This window comes from Apus apus, chromosome 8, assembly GCF_020740795.1.
Source record: "Apus apus isolate bApuApu2 chromosome 8, bApuApu2.pri.cur, whole genome shotgun sequence".
Lineage (NCBI taxonomy): Eukaryota > Metazoa > Chordata > Aves > Apodiformes > Apodidae > Apus > Apus apus.
In genome coordinates this window covers 19,154,644-19,174,366 of record NC_067289.1, presented here as the reverse complement: position 1 = coordinate 19,174,366, position 19,723 = coordinate 19,154,644, and the positions used below count along the sequence as shown (strand labels likewise).

The following is a 19,723-nucleotide window of genomic DNA, read 5'->3' as shown; positions in this document are numbered from 1 at the left end:
TCAAAATTGTTAGTGAACAGGGAACATTTTCAGTGATTTCAGAAAGGAGGAGAAGCAAGGTAAAAACTCAGGTTCTGAGTTTTTCAGGAGTATTGTGCATCTGCAGGTCCACTTCAGATGTACTCAGCAGTTTGGAAAATGAAGCTAAAATATTTAATGTCAGGCTGGTATTGAAAACCACTACACATGAATTCTATGTGAAATAGCTAGTCATGTGGTGTTCACAACATCCCACTTGGTGATATCAGAATTCAATGGGAACTTCCGAGTATTGGAAACAGCATCTGATTTATTTTTTTTAGTTCTGAAGCTATAATCCTACAAATATGTGTAATTTATTAGTAATATATTTGTAATTGGGCTACTTTTCAGTAGTATTATGGACAAAAATGTTGACCTTCATTGAAGTGTTTTTTATAATGATAGAGTTGCAACCCTGACTCCCTTTCCCTAGGGCTCGTATACATGAATAATAGGATCTGTTCTTAAGTGCAGCCAAGAAGTATTAGTTGGCATCTGCTCTAAGAATGGAAAACTTTCGTATGATGTAGAAGACCTCACTGGTGATTCAAGCAGTCTTCTTTGGCAAAGCTTTATTTACATGATGAAGGGAACCACCCAAAATATGTGACCCTTTCATGTACTAAAGAGCAGAGGCAAACATGAACTTGCTTTAGGCTGACAGGTTCTTGGCTGTTATCTCCCCACCTGTTGTATTCCAATATTATTATTTAAAAAAAGTCACCTAACAACCTTACTAGTTACCCTAACATAGTGCACCATGTTGGCATTATAGCCACAGAGGCTTATTTGATTTAATTTTATTTTATTGAATGATGCCTGTTAATAAGCAGCTTAAGAAGCAAGTGCATTACTTTTACATTTCCTCAGCTACAGGTGTTTTCCTTAGTAGTCTGAGGGATTTTGAACTGGGAAAGCAGTGCTTGAAACTTCATGTCACTGGAAAGTTACTATTCTCTGCTGGGGAGTTTAAATTAAAAAATAAAATTCACCCTGAAAAATGGATTGGATGTTGTCAGGCTTCCTCCATAATCTCTCATGTTAAGAAAGCACAATGGTGACTTGGATTTGTGTTAGTGGAAGCAGACACGGACCCTGACAGAAGGGGCATTTTATTCTGAATAGCAAAAGTGGTCCTAGTGGAATTAGTTATGAAGGATTGAATCTTTTATGCAGATAACAGCTTTTTCTTCCTCTTTCTGTTTCAGTTTTAGTCACTCAGAAATACTGGAGGGGATCTAGTGATGAGAGGTCTGAGTGATGCTTGGTGTCCCCGTCTTGTTGCCCATGAGGCATGCTCAGCTTAGCTGCTGATGGAGCAAAGTGTGAACGATTCAGATGGCAGTTTTCTCATGCCATGAGGGTAGTAAGCAAAGATGAGTTGAATCCCACTGTCAGAGATGAATGAAGATTTCTATTGCTTAGCAAGGACTGTAATTTAATAGAAGGACCATGAATAAATACACTTGTGTCAGAAATAGTGATGTTATGGGGTTATTGCTGATTTACTGTTGTCTTGCTTGATGGATTTTTAATTGTTTCTTTCTTTCATTCCAGAAGGTACCAGGAGCATCTGGTGGAGCTTTACCAAAAAGGAGGAATGCTAAGCTATTTTTAGGTATTGTGAACAGCTGCTTTCATACAGTCCTTTCCTGACCCTGTCAGTGTGTGTACTTGGGTTCTGTCCACTATTGTGTCTGGCTTTGGGGCTCCTTGTGGATTTTCTTTTTTCTGTTGGGGTTTTGTTTTTTTGTGTTTTTTGGTTGATTGGTTTTGTTTGTTTGTTTGTTTTTTAATTGGTTCAAACAAATAAGTAATTCTTAGCAATTTTGGTGCATATTCAGAAATCTCTGTATGTATGCATGAAAAAATTTAATCTAAAGTAGGCCCTCAACTATTCTTAAACCACTGAGGGTGGGCTAAGTATTTTTTATGAATTCTGTCCCTTCTCTCTCTTTTTGATATCCACAAAGCAACCTTTTATTAAAATGTTTGTCTGTACTTAATGGTCAGATACTACAGGGCCTCAGTGTGGCACTCTCTGCTCAGCAGATGGTCACAGAAAGGGTTGTTATGGTTCTGAAGATGTTACACAGATGCATCTTCATAAGTGGTGCTGTGGTCTCTCCTATAGTGAGTGCAACAGTACATGTATCGTCAGCATCTCCTACCAATTCTTATTCTGTTATGTCCACAATTATATCTTCTTGCTTCGTGGAAATAAGTTTTCTTACCTTGTCCATTTAATCCAATACCCTTTGATTCAGATGACCCTGAAAACCTGAGGGCCTTGTGAATATGAATGAGAGAAATTTGATGCAATGCCTGTATTCTCCTTCCTCCCACAACTTGTGGTATTCCTCTTATTTATCTATTATTTATTCTATCTGTATTAACAGTCAATAGTGAATTTTTCTTCTGGTAAGGAAGAGGTTAAATCTTTTCTTTACAATTGCCAGCTCTTATGGCTAAAGGGAAACAATACATGGCCTCTCTTTGGAATTGCTTTGATCTGTGGAATGTGTCCGTAAGAGGACTTTGCAGATTGTGATCAATTAAATTGTTGTTAATGTCTGCAGCAAGTTTTGCTAGCATGACTTGGAGACAAAAAAAGTTTTAAAATGAGTCACGAAGAAACAAAACTTATTTTGTAGGAAAACACTCTCAAGTCACAAATGTTGGTCTAAATGCCATTTACTGCTAGTTTACCTTGAAAATCATGTTTGTCACTGGATAGTTGGTTCAGAAGCAAAGCTGGCTGTAACACAGCAGTGGTTGCACAGTGTTAGCGATGTGAGTGCCAACAAGAAGTACAAAAGTATGTCAAGTTTTATTTTTGCTAATCTACTGTGTACATTTTGAGGCTCCTGTCGCTGTGGTATGCCAGCACACAGTGTATGTGGCATGGTGTCTTGGATGTACCATGTTGGAGTCCTCAGATTCTATTCTTGCACATGAGTTTTTTGTTCCTGCAAAGATCTGGCACAGAAGTTCCAAGTGTCCTGGCCCCCGTGAAGTTCTGAAGGTGATGCACCTTCAAGGGGTGGATTTAGCACATGGAACTATCGCCATTTAACCTAGCACTTCTGGAATCTAATGTCCTTTGAACATGCATCTTTTCTGGTCTGTTGATCTACTGCAGTTCTCTTTGCGCCCCCTGCTGGCTGGCAGTAAAAGTATACTCACTAAAAGTTTAATTACTAAATTCAATTTTCGTATTAGTCCAGCTGGAAGAAAAAGAAAGAATCAGAATTGACAGAAAGTTGCATAACTTTGATAGAACAGAAAAGAGCTGTTGTGTATTTTCCAAATTGAAGTAATGGTTCTAGTTCTGCTGGAATATTCTTGTCAGAATATATTTTAGACATTACCCAGTAACTATGTGAGCAAGAGCAATTCAATTGGCAGGATGTAGTTATCTTCCTTACAAGATCCTGGTCAAAACAGGTAGTAGAAATAAGAAGGAAGATCCTTGTATTTAGGCCCAGTTCTTAAAGCAGAAAGTTACCAGCACAGTCCCCCTAGACCTGTTACTCCCAGGAGTTGTCAGCATAGTCCTTTGTGATGTTCTAATTATTAATAAGTAATGTGATCATAAAAGGTCTTGAAAAGAGTTGAAAAATGAGGGAATATAGCTTCCTGGTTGATTTAACATTATCTAAGAGATTAAATCTAGAAGTGATTTTTAATCACTTTTAATGTTTTAATTAATGTTACTGTGTAACTAAATGGCAGATTAAGTAAATGTTGAAAAATGCAAATAAAAGAAATGTTTTAACTGTGTGTGCACATTGTGTCTAAATTAGCTATTACTGTTCAGGAAGGCAGTTCTGACAGAGATGGTGGGAATGGTTTTCTGAAAATGTCAGCTCAGTTGTCAGTAGCAGTGAAAGAATCAAGTGGAACATCAGTAGAGCCACATTTTATATTTTTCTCTATTATTTTTGTTTATAAATATAAGTGAACTTCTCTTCAATAGAGAAATCACAGACAACCACACCCCCCATTTATTCCTTCTCACTCCCCCTGCACCTCTTCCAACAAACAAAATAACCCCAGGTATAAATCTGAAAGCTAGGAGGTGTACACTGAGGGAGGAATCACCACATTTTCCTTTTTCTGATGCCCTCTTCCTGGCCCTCTGTTGGTCTGTATATGCCAGAGCCTGGACCCTAGGCTAAACAGAGCTGGTAGAGTGGCTGTCATAAAACTTGTCTGTAGTCAGATGTCCTCTTCCAGATCAGTTACCATAGCAGTGTCTGCCAGTGCAGCAAGTTGTGTGAGCTTCGTTTTGAGCAAAGTCAGGGCTAACTTAGACCATCAATTAAAAGTGTTTTGAAGTACTCAAATGAACAGTCCTGTCAGCAGATCTGTGAGCATGGTAACTGCTGGTGAGAGGAGTGTTAGTGAGGAGCAGTATCCGTGACTCACAGCTGGTCTCGGAGAAGGCCTTGGAAAGGAAGAGAAAACTTCCACTTAGAGAGTCTGGGAGAATGTGTAAACTTGCTGAGCTTTTCCTGGAAGGCACGTGGCTGCCTACGGCAGTGAATGCAGTTAAGGCTGCCTGTTCCAAGCGTAAAGACCAGTTGTAAGACTGGCTGGACTGGATTTGACCACAGCTCCGCTTAGCTCTCCTAGGTCTCATAGCTGCCAGCAGCAGAATCCTATTTTCAGTAAGGATATTTGGTAAGCTGCTGAAGAGGACTTTGACCACAAACGGTTTGAGTGGTTTATGTTAATGTAAATAAGCACATATAGAGTATACATCTATGAATGGAAAAGTTGTGATTTTGGAGGATTTGAGTGTTTTCTGAGAATATTTTTAAATTTTAGCCCAGCAAAGATGTGCATGGTCCCTAGCAGTAGCAGTGGAACTGATAAGACCATGAGTGCACCTGTTGGTTTCTGACTTTGCCATTTAAGCTTGAGTTGAGTGTAAAACAGTGAACAGATACATGACACCACCAGAGCCTTTACGTAGCAATAAGAACAGCATACTAATGTTTTGGAGACATAGCAAGCAATTTGAATGTTATTTTACAGGTAGTGAATGATCCAAATGATCCTAGTGTAAAGTTTTCCTTTTGCCACAGAGGAGAACATCGTGCCTGGAAAGTGAAACTTTTTCACTGAATAGCTTATAGTTTGCAAAGTGGTGGTGCTGCTGCAAGGAACTGTTATTTAGTGGCTTCAGGAAGAAATCGCTTGTTTTAAAGACTGGGTCCTCTACTTCCAAGTCGATACAAATGTGTCCGTTGCTTTCAGTGAGAGCAAGATCAAGCCCAGATTCTTACCATGTCTTTTTAGGGATCAAAATTAGTTGCCTCACTAGTCAACATCCTCATTCAATTTTCATGTTTGTGTTCCCTTTCATACACACACAGACACATCCATTTGCACAGGAAATCCTGTTTGGGGGTCCTGCCTGGAGTCTCCTTATGCCACTATTATTAGTTCTGTCAGTTGGTAACTTGTCTAAATCTAATCTGGACTCATCCACTCCTTTTCTTCCCCTCCTGTGCGTTGGTTTACAGTAGCCTATCTCCCACTTCCAGCTGCTGTTTTCAGTCAGTTCAGCAGCAACACATTTATCACCATCACTAAAAGTGATGCCTGTGAGCTTGCATAAATTTACTGACCACTTGCCCAAAATAACAACATTAGTAGAGCCTCTGGTTTAATGTGTCTGTTATTTTGCTTGGCCTGTTGTCCTGGTCTCCCAACATAACACTTGTGATCTAGGGACACAGTTTTAGTGACCATGGTGTTTAACTGGGGCTCTGATGAGACACCATAGAGGTTAGTCTGCTAGAAGAGGAACATGGTCATGTGGATATTCACCAGCAAGCTGTCAGCTCTTCAAAAAGATTAAAAACTGGTTGGGTTTCTTGTGGCTCCTTCTTAGAACTGAGTAAACCAAGAGATTTTCCCAGACAATCTACTTACAGTGTGTCTTTGAAGAACACCCTTATCGAAGAAACAGCTTTGTATGAAGCATAGTGCTTTAAGTGTTACAGTGATTGTTAATCAGATGTGCTTCATTTGCAAGTAGATTTCCCCTTGCTCCTCTTGCCTATAGTTACTCTTTTTCCTCTCTCAAATTCTGTACTAATTCTGGGATCCAAGTTTGAAACTGCCTTCAGACTGCACATGATGCCCAGTGGCTATGGGATCAACCTCTGCCTTCATTTAGTGTGGGCCCTGTTGCCTTCTAAAGTCATAGTTGTCTGTTTTTATTATATTTTACTCATGCTTTCTTAGTTGTGTTGGCCCTTGCACAGACACAGAAAAAAAATAATGCAGGTAGAACTTCATACTGAGCTTAGCAACTAGGACTCTCAGTGCATACAAGCCAAGATTTAAAAATGAGTAGTGATTTGGGGGTTTTCAACTGGACATCCTTGAGAGGCCTATCTGACATCAACAAAAGGAATTAGTCTATCTGGTCATCTGCTATATCAAGGGATTTCAGTCAGTGACCTCAGAAGTCCTTTACGCTCCTGTTTATTGGCTCTGAACCCTGATAAACTGTCTTCGGAGTAATAATTGCCAAAAAGCACTGGCAGTCCTTTTAACCCCTATTCAGAGGAGGTGGGTGTGTGAAGCTTTACAAAGTCACCTTCAAAAGTGGAATTCCCAGTTAAATCTTCATGGTTTTTTCCTGGAGCTGTTACACAGCTATGTATATTTTTCTTTAAAAGAAATGTGGTGCTGTCATGTTGGTGCATCAGACATCCAGAATATCATTCTGACAGGACATTGTTTTCTACTTTTCTGGTAACATGAATAATACTAATCCAAAAATGGTAAAAGGGATCTTTCTTTCCCTACCCATTGCACGCAAAAGGCTGATGCTCCTAAGTCTCTGAAGTCCTTAAATGGCAGCAGATGATTGCTAATAGGTTACTCAGTCTTTCATCCAAGGATCACTAGTTCAAATGCAGGTCAGATCCGAAGCAGTAAAATCACTACTGTCTGGCATGTGAGATGAGCTGAAGTGGGGGCTTGAATTTTGAACCCAGGCAACTGTGTCATTGCTGTTGCTCTATAGTGGGTTGTAAATACTTTAAACTTAATGCTAATATCATCAAGAAATGAAAATACATGTCTTAAACATGTCTAAGGATAACTGCAGTTGCCATGAGCTGTTCTCAGGATCCGTCTGGTGGCTGAGCAGAGGGTGTGTGGCTGCAAGAACTGCCTTTAAACCTGTCTGAATGTACATCAAGTTTTTATCCTGTCAGGGAAAACTGTCATATTTAAGAGATGGTTGGTATTTTTTGTTGTGTGGTGCTTGCCACCATCACATTTCTGGGCATTAACTGAGGTTTCTCTGTGATATGTTGCCATATGTAACATCAGCCTGGAGAGACTCAGTTTCTTTGCTTCGTAGAGCAAGAGAGCTTACTGTTGCAGGCTGCATATGTTGAGTTTCACTCCTTTATCAAAACACAGGATTATGCTACAAGCTGGAAAAGAAGCCAGGAGTAAAGTGACGTTTCTGGCTATCTTTATTATACTGCAGTAAGGGAAGGGATTGTTATGAAAACTGTGTGATTCAGGGAGTTAGTAGTAAATTCATATTTTCTTTATAAATGTCTTGCTTTCAGTATAAGAAAAAGTTCTTGCTGTTGTGTCTATATTCAGCTGATGAGAAGGTGCTTTTGTTGGTTGCTGCTGAGAAAGAGGTCATACTGCTGGAAGTCACTGACAGTGGGTGTTGCCACCCCTCAGGTCTGGCTGATGCAGCAGGTTTACCAAGAATTGAATGGAGACTGGACTGTATTTCTCTCAAGTGGTGGTCTTTCCAGGTCATGTTAAAATAGCTTTTGGTACTTGTTTTATCACTTAGGATGTTCAGGCTGTTACTGCCCGCTGGGTAAATAGAGAGCTTAGTTTTCTGAATCTGGCTTTTGTCATCCTCACCTCTCTCCCAGATACACATTTGAGGTTTCAGGCATTCCCAGGGTGCAGTGGTTGCTGCCAATGCTCATTTAGTATTGAGTGATTCATTAAGCATGTGCCTAGGGGATATACTTCTAGCCATGAACATCTTTGTGGGAGGGAAGGCCACAGGTCCAAGATGGATGGGAGCTGCAGCATGTTTCAGACAGGTTTGTGATCTGAAAAATATGGGAGGACTGAAACAGAGGTACGTTGTTCTTACTCTGGAACGTGGGCATGGGTAGTGCGACCTGGTCATCATGTTGTATAGTGTTGCAAGACCCTAGGTAAAAGGCACAGCATCATGTCCTTATTTTGTCCAAAATGAGCAGAATTTTGTTAGCTGCTTCCCATAATGTCTGCAACAGCGCACTGCTTGGAAAGGGGCCAAATTATCTCTGACTGGGGATAAGATTAAGATGGAAATTTTGGTCCTCAGAACATCCTCTTGCAAATGGTCAGATTTCAGTTTAGATCAGGGTTTCACAAACACTTCTAGCCAGAAGAAACTATTGCCAGTGTCAACTTGCAGGCTGATGCCAGGCAAGCAATGGTTCATAGTGGTATGCCTGCCACAATTTAGGAACCTTGATCTTTGGACAGTTTCTTATATTCCCCATCCTGTCTTCCAGATCTAGAGACAAATGGTGATCTCAACAGTGATGTCTTTGAATATGAAGATGAAGCAAAGCTTGTTATATTTCCTGATCACTATGAAATCTCGTTACCCAACATAGAAGAGTTACCAGCACTGGTCAGTGAGTGTGCACAAGTGATGACAGGAATTGTCCTGCTGCAGCTTTTATCAAGATGGAGCTTTGTGCTTATGTGGTGCATGTTTTTACATAAAGATCTTTATAGAGAGTTATAACAGAGAGTAATTTTTAAAAGTCTGCTTTGTCTTTGTTTCTTAGATTTCCTTTTATCTTCTGTATTCCTTCCCTTATCGTAATCTCAGCTTGTTTCAGGGAAGCTCACATAGTACACAGGCTTAGTCTCCTGCTAAAATAATAACTGCAATCTATAATAATACATGCATATTTAACTTTATAAATGGTCTTACTGGTACCCAGTTCTGTATGTGGTTGGCAATGTGCTGAATGCCAAATTCTGTCCAGTCACTGAACAGTGTTTGGTTTTGATCGCCATACATTTGTCTTCCAGGTGACAATAGCTTGTGATGCACTCCTCAGCTCTAAGTCACCCTACAGGAAGCAAGAACCTGACTCCTGGGAAGAAGAGCTACAGGCATCTAAACATGCCAAAACACTTGTACAGTTAGATAATGGTGTTAGAATTCCCCCCAGGTGAGAGTAATAAAGTTTGTCAATCTCTAATACAGTCCAGAGTAACAGAACTAAAGCCAGCAACATGGCCAACAATTCTCTTGCATGACTCTCGGTGGAGTGTGTACATTTGGTCTGACCTACCATAAATGGAAATACAGGATTGATTCCTGTCTTAGTTATTTCTGTTGTTTCTTCCTGTTTTCTCTTGCAGTGGTTGGAAGTGCTCAAAATGTGACCTGCGAGAGAATCTGTGGCTAAACCTCACGGATGGTTCAGTGCTGTGTGGCAAGTGGTTCTTTGATGGCAGTGGGGGAAATGGGCATGCAATGGAGCACTACAAGGAGACAGGTTATCCCCTGGCAGTGAAGTTGGGAACCATCACTCCTGATGGAGCAGGTCAGCCACCTGTCAGGTTCTGCTATGGGACACTTTTTGTGTGTGAGACTAACAGTGTCTATCTATTACCGGTTGAGTTTGTCTTTCTTGTGCCAATGTTTGAGATGGATACAAAAAGAAAACCCTCTGAATCTTTATCAGGGTTTTGGGGAATAACACACAGTCCATCTGGAGAAAGCTCTTACCTTTTTTAAATGTTCCTCTTATCTTGTTGTATATTTGGTGTAAGTAATTTTGGGGGGGTTTTATAATAGATTTATAATAGAATAATTGTATTATTTTGAAACAGGAGAATTTTGAGTATTTTCTCAGTTCTGCTACATTTTCTAGGGCAAATGGTTCAATTTTATGTAATATAGAAGCAGTAACAAGATAATGATTTTTAAATTCAGAAAAGTCAATACTTAGCAGTATGTATAGTTGTTTCATCATGCTGAAAACTGCTATTTTTCCTTATTGTTTGGTAACATTTTGTTCAGTCAAATGGATGTTCATCTTCATGGGGCTGCTGTGATGCTCATTTGTAAAACGCCTCTGAATATCTTGAGAGGGAGGAAAAAAGCTGTAGATGTATCCTTGTTTGCATATACTCAAAGTGTGACATATTGGGGTGTTGCTGTGGAGAGGCTTATGTTGTGTGAGGATTAAAATAATGAGAAGCTGAAAAAGCAAAGAGATCCTCTGTTGCAGCTGTACAGAGAAATAAAAAATGGAAGAACACATAGAATTATTATATGTTTGTTTTAGTGCCTATAACAATATGGATGAAAAATATTTAACACGCATCAGTTGAGAGGGTTTTTTTTATAAGTCCTGTTCACTAGCAGGGAAAGGAGACTGTAGTCAGATTCCACCAGCTGTGCCATAAAAAAAAACCTGAGGAAATTTAATTCTTTTCTTTCCCAGATGGAATATTGTTTCCTTGCATGAGCCTGGTTTTGGATGATTTCTATCTGAATCTCTCAGTTATTGGAAGGTATTTTAGAATTTGCCCAGCTGTAGGTTTCAACTGCATCTACAAAGTAAACAAAATATTCTTTAGTGGGATTTTTTTTGGAATTTTTTCCCTTTCCTCATCTTTAGCAGCAATACTTGTTTCCTTCCAGGCTGCTGTCCTTCTGCCTCCCACCGATCAGCTGCTTCCTCTCTTATGTGGCCTTTGTGGTAACAAATGACAGGCTGTCATCCTTGCCTCTGAATGAGGGGCAGCAGCTGTTCTCTACACACCTTTGTTCTTCTCGATGATGTTTACTTGGCTTCCCTGTAGAAAAGACTTCCCTCCCCCAACCCTCCTTGTTTCCTTTTCAGTAATTCTCTCTTTGATCTATATTGCAGTGGTAGTCATAAGCTCTTGACAGGGCTGGATGACAAATGAGCTTCAGGAAAGAGCCTCCCTTGCTCGTTGTGATGCAATGTCTGTCTGGTTTCTTCTTTCCTGAGCTGAAGGTGAAGAGATGATGGTTATCGAGTAATAAGTGTTAGTCCCTTTGCTGATCTTGACTTCTCTTTCACACCAGTAAGAAGGAGAAAGAGGTGTTGCCAGTATGACACTTACACTTACCCTACATGTACACAGAGGGAGCAGAGGAGAGCTCCTTGTTTTGTCTTGGGAAATTTGTGTTGTATACATTATGAAAGGTTCTTGGGGCATTAGCCCCATTTGATAGTATTCTGTCAACAAGCAGATCTGGGATCAAGGCAGAGATAGAACTAAACTTCTGTCTCTGCTCTTGGACCTTGTCAGGATGCACAAGAGTCAGAAAAGTTGTTTGTTTCAATAGGTTGAGTAGTCCTTGGCAGACTGTGTGAGCTGGTGCCTCTCTCCTCAATGCCATTTAATTTCATCTTAAGTCATTGTGAGTTTGTGTGTTTGAAACTGGTTTGAGGGATGGGCTGAGGAATATTTTTGAGGCTATGGGAAGCCCCGTCTGATAGGTACTTGAGTGAGTTACATTGTGGATGCCACTATCTGCAATTATCACCTCTTACTTTGGGGGATCCTGTGCAACTTGTTTCTTCAGAGGCAATGTTGCCATTGCCTGTCATCCTTTAAGTGGGAAGGAGTGGTGTCTGCTCAGCCAGAACAGGTGTAAATCTTGAGCTGTGGAAGAAAAGGAAGTGCAGGTAGTACTGCCTTCTTTTTTTTTTTTTTTTTTTTTTTTTTTTACCATGATATGAATAACAATTATTTTCTGTTTAGTAATATTTTGTGTTGTCTGTCTCAGATTTTTCGTTATTTCTTCCCCCCATATTTCCTCCATTCTGCCACTTTCTCACAGTAACAATGAGCTTTTGAGTGTCACATTCGCTGACTTGTCTACGTTCCTTATCTCCTAGATAGGACCTGTGTCTGGGGGCTCTAATCATCTTTCTTTGATTTGCTGCTCTTTGATTTATTTATTTTTTTAAATAAGAATTCTATCTCCCATTAATTTAACTTGGCTACACAGCAGAAAGTACTAAAGTATGTGACACAGGAGCTGGACTTGAGCAAAAGATTAATGTGTTTTGTGTTCCATATCTGCTGCTCTGGGTCAGTAGTCCCAGGTGGCTGCTCTCTATTCAGCTGGCAGAGCTGAGAGAAGACAAAATCAAAGCTTCCACATTGAAAGCAGTCACCCAAGATCAGTAGATGTGTAATCTAACTCCATTGGGTGTTTGAACTTTAGAAGATCTTTTGGTTGTGCTGTGATCTCACTGGGAGACTATGGGAATGTTGTGATCTCCTATGTGTGGATGAACAGTCATGTCTTGCTACCACACAGTGGAATTACAGCAGATGGGCAGCTACAGCCACAGGCATGCCAGAGAGGTTGTCAGGACCAATGTTAATAGAGGGACTGATGGCTAATCAGCAGCTGGCTGCACTACTCAAAAGCAAAATTGCCTGGTTTGAGAGAGTTAATTTTTTTCACAGGGGCTGGTAAATTTTAAAAATTGCATTAGGTCTTTGAGGTCTTGGCTAACCTTCAACCTGGCATTTCAGTGTAGGTTTGGTACCAGCAGACTTCAAGGAAACTGCTTTTTTGTTTAAATTAAGTAGGGGATGGACTGAGTCAGGGTCAGGGTATGTAGTCCCGTCCAATAAACAGCTCCTTATTTCTAATAAATAATTTTTCAGTTCTCCTTGCATTTCTGTGAGGCAAGAGCACAAGGGGATTCCTTAAACTATGCTAGAAATGAAAATACCATTGGCAAGAATCAGCCCCACATAAACTCAGTGTTCATGTCTGCCTGTATCTATTAGCTCCACAAAATCTCAGGATCTCTAGTTGCCATGTTCAAACTCTGGGTTGGCCACATATCTAAGAATTTTGCACTGTTTTTTGGTTTCCCTCTAAATTTCTTATTTTAGAGGGGAAAATACTATGATCACTATAAATACTCAGGTTTTAATTCTGTGAGGGCAAGTAATTTCTTTGAGATGGCTGTGTTGAGAACACTTTAAGGTATTTACAGCACTATATGGATGTCTATGCTTTTTTTCTGCTGGTTGTAACCAAACTTGGAGAATATGAAGTGGCGTTTTGTAAAGGCAGTCCTGTACTGAGAATGTAATGTTAATAAACAAAGAGAAAGGACAACATAATCTACAGTTTATCTGTTTCTCTCTGCTTTTGCAGATGTCTATTCCTTTGATGAAGAGGAGCCGGTTTTAGATCCACATATAGCAAAACATTTGGCACATTTTGGAATTGATATGCTCCAGATGCAAGTGGTAGGAAATCCATCTTTTATTTAGTGTACTGTTTACTTGTTTGTTTAGTTGGAGGTGGGAGAGAAACAGGTGGAGAATGATACTTGCAGCTTATATGTGTGATTCCTTTAGACTGTTATGATAATATTTAGTGTTGTAAAGTTCAGTCAGTTTGTGTTTCATTTTCTGAGGTCTGAGAAGTGAATTGTTACTGTCAAATCCAAAAGCTGCCTTCTAAAAGAGTTCCTTAGTAGTCTTTAGTTTGCATGTTTAATGTCTGGAGTTATGTACCATTTTCCTTCAAGATTAAAGATTAAAAACTTAATCCAATGAAAGAATATATAGAATATTTAATTGCAGTGGGACCTACAGCCTGAAAGCTGAGCTGTAAAGGGAAGAAACTTCAGCATCACAAATTTTGGCTTTTCCCAATTGAAAGAAGGGAAGAGTTCTTGAATCTGCATCTTTTAATTTAGCTTGTTTGCTAGGACCAGTTTCTACATCAACAGCTATCTCTGGCCATTACCATGTTAAAAATGCAGTGATTTTATGCTGAGGCTTCAGGTCACAGCCCTGGGAGAAGTGAGGCTCCCAGCTGCGATTGAGGTCACAACTAGGAACACTGAAAGAGCCAGTGAGCTGTGGTAAAGAGCTAAGAGATATATTGGAGAACTAAGTTGCTAGCTTTCTGACCCACATCATCTCTCCTACACGCAGAATTTATCTGCCTTTGCCCATTGGTGTGGCTCTTCTTTTCTAGAGTATAGATCACAAAGTTGGTGATGACAGCAGCAGCATAATTGTGGCAGATGCTAAACAGATTAAAGAAAAAAATCTCATTCCTTTCAGACAGAGAATGGGCTAAGAGATAATGATATAAAACCAAGAATCTCTGAATGGGAAGTGATTCAGGAAGCTGGTGTGAAACTCAAGCCCATGTATGGCCCAGGATACACTGGCATGAAGAACCTGGGAAATAGCTGCTACCTCAATGCTGTCATGCAGGCCATTTTCAGCATCCCAGAGTTCCAGCGAGCGTGAGTAGCTTCAAACTAGTTCTTGTCACTAACTCTTGTTTTGTATTTAAGTTTTTACCTTGCCTGCAAACCAGCCTCTTTTATTCAGTTCATTGGTTACTTAAAGAATTTAGTGATTGTATTTTTCTGTTCTGGAAAAGTTTGGAACACAAAACTCAACCTGCCTTTGAAGTCAGCACTTCCTCATTTAGCTTCAGTGGTAGGACCTTGTAAACTTGTGGGCTATGTCTTTGCTTTATATATACATATGTACATCTTTCTGTTAATGTCAGTATCATCAATATCACATCAGGGTCTTTGTACTGGCCTGTGCCTTTGCATAGCTGCAGGAAACATTCTACTGTTCCAGTGTCATTTCTGCAAAAAACTAGTGAAAATCTAAGCACCTTTTGCATGCAGGTTTGGATAAGAAGAAGGAACATATTAGAGGCATTTTAAAATTAAAATTCTTATTTAAAAACTTCCATTTCATGAAAAGAGTAGTGTGAGCATATTCTTTCACTGAATAACTGAACAAAAGAAGAATAGGAAACATTCCATACTGATCAAAGCCAAACATGTCACTCTAAGGGGAGTAGCCTTTTTATAAAGGATAGTCTATGGCTTGCAGTAAATTTCTAGAGTGTTCTTTTATTCCATAGCAGTAGCAGTGTGTATGCTGGAAGTAAGGCTTTTAGATTTTGGAAAGCCTCCCAGGTTTTCATTTAGAAATGGCCTTCTGGAGAAGAGGAGGGAGAAAACTTGCATTTGTTTACTTTGTTAGACATATGGAGTACAGTCTGTAGATGAATGGAGTGCCAGCTTTATCTCCATTTTGAGAAAAACAAAATAAATCAAAATGGACTTTACTAAGGAATAGAACTTAAATTCCAGATGAACAACCACACCATATCCTCTATAGCTAGAAGCTTCTAAGCAGAAATTAAATGTCCTTTTCCTAAGTTCTTTATTATTTTTCCATGGTAGAGCCACTCACCAGTCATTGCTATGATGCAAAATTTGACTTGAAGTCTGCTCATGTACCACTGCTGAGGGCTGAGTATCTATTAGGATATCCCTGAGTAAATTCAGCTGCAATATTTGAATGTTTCTGCTTTGTTCTTGCTGCTAGGTATGTTGGAAACCTTCCACGAATATTTGACTACTCCCCTCTTGATCCAACGCAAGACTTCAACACTCAGATGTAAGTGACACTTCTCAAGGACTTACCTGGTCAAATGAAATTAAAAAAAAAGTAAATAATGGCAGGGCAAAAGAACGTCTCTGCATGGGCTTGAAAGTGAGTTATGGTCAGGCTTTGGAACAGGCTGCTCAAGGAAGTGATGGAGTCACCATTCCTAGAGCCATTAAAAAATGTGTGGACGTAACACTTCAGGACATGGTGTATTTGGATGGTGGTGTTAGGTTGACAGTTGGACTTGATGATCTTAGAGGTCTTTTCCAACTTTAATGATTCTATGATATGGAACAAGATAGAGTGGGAGGATTTACCCACTTGGTTGCAGGTAACGATGTTTCATCTGGAAATCAAAGACAGTAAACTCCTTTTTTTGTTTGGAATAAAAACCTTCTCTTATTTTTTAATCTTCTTATGTTTGTTTCCACCCCACCACTTTCTTCCCTACAGGGCTAAGCTGGGACATGGCCTCCTTTCAGGCCAGTACTCTAAGCCACCCATGAAATCTGAGCTTATTGAGCAGGTGATGAAAGAAGAACACAAGGTATTTGACTGAGTTTGTGCAGCCTGGTAACTAGGTAAAAGTGATATCCTGTGAAAAGGGAACAGGTGCTGGGCATTGAAGAACATGTGTGGATCCAGCATGGGATGCTTAGCAAGGTGGAATGTGCAGGATTCTAGTCAGGAATATATTAGTCAGGGACTATTTGTGCAAAGCAATAAAGCAAACATTGGTTCTGCTAATAAAGTATTTTGCTTCTCCAGTGATAACCAATAGTTCACAGAATCTGCAACTTACATTTATCTTTTCTGAGGAACAACAACAACAAATGTTATGTGGAGAGTCCTGTGTATTTGGAAGCAAACTTCAAAACCCTCTTGAAATTTCAGAAAGAAGTATAAAGAGCTAGAGTTGTTTGCAGAAAGCGTCTGACAATATTCTACCTGATTTTTAAGTGGTGCTGGAGGTTTCCAGGTAGATGAAGGAGGGGCTGTGCAGAACCATGTCCACTGGGCTTATTAATGTATTTCATGGTACAGAAATAATGTAGAAGCATGTCTGTGCGTAGGATTTATCGTGGAAACACAGCAGCGTATGTAGGTTTGGATATGGATTGAAACTCTAACTGCTGGACAACCTGGGGAGAACAATGTCTGTATCCTGATTTTCTAATAATTCACAATAGAGAAAAACTTGGAAACAGCTTTCTCAATAGGCAATTTGACAACAAAGGAATACTCAGGAGCAAATACTGTATCATACATGCATGATGTGTGCTCAGATACATGCTCACACAAAGGAGAGGAACTGGAAGTTGAAATTACCTTTTTCCCATGTTTATATAACATGGAATTTTATTTCACTGTCATGGTGAGTGTTACCAGTGAATGTTGTAGGAACTATGAAAATAAACATATTCTAAAAGCCCCAGATCATGTTCCAGGATATTTTCCATTTTTATTAAAATGGAAAACTGCACGAAACTGAAACTATCATCTCTCCAGTGGCAGAAATGGACTACAGATATATGTAATGGAGTGACTTTGGAATATTTGGTCCAGGAACTAAAAAAAGAGCCTTCTTTAAAAGGTTTCTCTTTCTTTTATTCAGCCTCAACACAATGGAATATCTCCCCGAATGTTTAAAGCTTTTATAAGTAAAGGCCATCCAGAGTTTTCTTCTAATAGACAACAAGATGCACAGGAATTTTTCCTACACCTTATAAATCTAGTAGAGGTAAGAAAACCTGCATTACTGCTCCTTTCCCATAGTCATATTATTCAGTGAGAGCAGAGCTGTTACATGAGTGGCTCATTTTGTTATTATATTCTTTCTGGCCATGAATATGTAGAAAATGGCACTAACTTAAATACAGTTTGGTTTAGAAACATCTGTTTCTTTAATTCTCCTTTCTCTTTACCTCATAGTCTTGCATGACCACACAGGGCCAACGCTGCTGAGGACAACTGCAAGAGACAGAGGTCGAGCACAGGCTATAAGATTTATGAAACATGTAACTGTCCTTTCAAATTGCTGTTAGTTTTTTGATTACATACTATCCAGTTGTTTACTACATTGAAGTCTATCTTGGAATATTAATGAATTGGGTATTATGATTATTATAATTATTCTTCCAAATTTCTATCATTGTTCTGAGCAAACTAATTACTATGTCCAGTTCTTTTACAAATTCCAGCTGTATGTCACTGAATCACCACGGGAGGAAGGACCCCCCTGCTGAAAGCAAAGGGACTATTTGTCAGTCAGATATATCTGTGTAAAATATTTGTGGCACTGAACTCAACTCAATGCTCTGTGTAAAAGAAACAATACTGTCAATTTCAACACTGTCTTTCTGAAAAAGAAATTTACAAATACATGCAGTTTTGATTTAAAGTATTTCTTACTTGTCCAAACTCCCTATTTTCCCCATTTTTCCTAAGAATCAAGGGTGTTTATTCACATATTATAGTCTACATTAAGTTATTCACATTTGCATGCATTACGTTCCACATCCCAAAACACATGTACTGATTATAGGATGCTTAGAAGACATTTTTTTACTTTTTGCCTAATAACAGACATTAACGTGAACAATACAGAGAAGATACCTAATTTGTATCACATTCCCATCTGGATAATGAACTACAAGTTACTTGTTCTGTTTCAGTGGGGATTCGGAGTGGTAGGAGCTGTTCTATTTGCTGAAAGGATGCTCCATGTTGTTTACCTGAGCTTCCTACCTTTATTGTAATCCTCCACCTTCCTATTTTCTTCTGTTCACCTTGACTCAGTCACATTCATTAGGTACATTCTGTGCAAGTTATTGTGTGTAGGAGGACACTGCTGTGTATGCAGACATGGTGGACTTCAGTGGGGTCCTCTGTGGGTGCAGCAGTTATGCGTGCAATAAAATGCCAGCTGAGCTGGCGTATCTGAGTACAAGATGGGTGCCTTTGTGCTTGCAATGAAACAATCAGCAGCCCTTGGTTCTCTGGTCATTTTAATGATGGTCTCTTAAATGATTAGATCTAATATTCCTTTCAGAGGAACCCTGTAGGTTCAGAAAACCCTAGTGATGTGTTCCGGTTCCTGGTGGAGGAACGCACACAGTGCTGCCAGTCCAGAAAGGTCCGCTACACAGAGAGGGTGGACTACATCATGCAGTTACCTGTGGCCATGGAGGCAGCAACAAACAAAGGTAAACAAAGAAACCAGTTCACTGACTGACCTTCTGGTGACTTTCTCAACCACGTGGGAGTGAAGTTCTCACCGCTACATTATATCTTTGTATGGATAGAATGTTCCAAGGCCACATCGCAAATCAAACCAATGAACTGATCAGGGGAAAGTTACTTGATTTGGTTTTCTTTAAAGAAGATTTTAAACACACATGAGTGTGTGACTTTACTTTTCCTGCTTATAATTTTAGGGAAGGATTCTACCTGGATACTCTTGGCAGGTGTTCAGATTTCTTCTCAGACTATATGTCCATCATTAATTGTCACTGCTCAGCAATATATGACCAAGAATGGCAGCAGTTTGTATGATAAAGTTGTCAGAGATTTGTGATTTAAAATTTTAACCTGTACTTGATCCAGGGATGTGTCACATCACCTGTACAATTTATTTACTCTTGGTTTTTGTGTGTGTGCATCTGTGTGCCCAAAGATCCATGTTAGGATTGGATTTCCTTTGTCCAAGACAGTGAAGCAGTATATAAAAACTTCTTAATTCTAAAAAAAAAAGGAGTTCAATATCCTAGCTATTGAATATCTTGTAAAAACAAACACACACTCAAAATATTAAAAAACCCAACTACAAGAAAACAAATCAGATTTGTGTTCATGAGCAACAGATTCTAATATCTAACATAATAACAGAGAATAGGAGTATAAGATAATTTGTTGTCTATAAAGCCAAAATACATGATTTGGATATCCTGGGCTTTAGGAGAAGGGGAAGGAGAATTAAGTGGTGAACATTGATTTAATATACAGGAGTGGTTTGGGTTTTTCATGCTCATGAGCTGCCTGAGAAAGGATGTGCCTTTAAAGAATAAAATGGCAGAGGAGGCTAGAAGGTGTAGTTTAAGATAAATGTGTGCTTGAGGTGGACGTGAAGGGGACATCACAGGAACTTTGAAAGGGGGCTGTGCCT

At 39.4% G+C, this 19,723-nt stretch overlaps 1 protein-coding gene across 1 annotated transcript in view; it reads left to right on the top strand.

Moving 5' to 3' along the window:
• USP13 (ubiquitin specific peptidase 13) overlaps positions 1-19,723 on the top strand; it is a 45,564-nt gene that overhangs the window by 12,228 nt on the left and 13,613 nt on the right. Inside the window, exons 3-12 of the mRNA XM_051627047.1 lie at positions 1,579-1,639; positions 8,598-8,719; positions 9,130-9,272; positions 9,466-9,650; positions 13,274-13,368; positions 14,197-14,384; positions 15,496-15,567; positions 16,012-16,105; positions 17,174-17,299; positions 18,611-18,764. Coding sequence (XP_051483007.1) covers positions 1,579-1,639; positions 8,598-8,719; positions 9,130-9,272; positions 9,466-9,650; positions 13,274-13,368; positions 14,197-14,384; positions 15,496-15,567; positions 16,012-16,105; positions 17,174-17,299; positions 18,611-18,764 — 1,240 coding nt within the window. The remainder of the gene's footprint in view (positions 1-1,578; positions 1,640-8,597; positions 8,720-9,129; positions 9,273-9,465; positions 9,651-13,273; positions 13,369-14,196; positions 14,385-15,495; positions 15,568-16,011; positions 16,106-17,173; positions 17,300-18,610; positions 18,765-19,723) is intronic.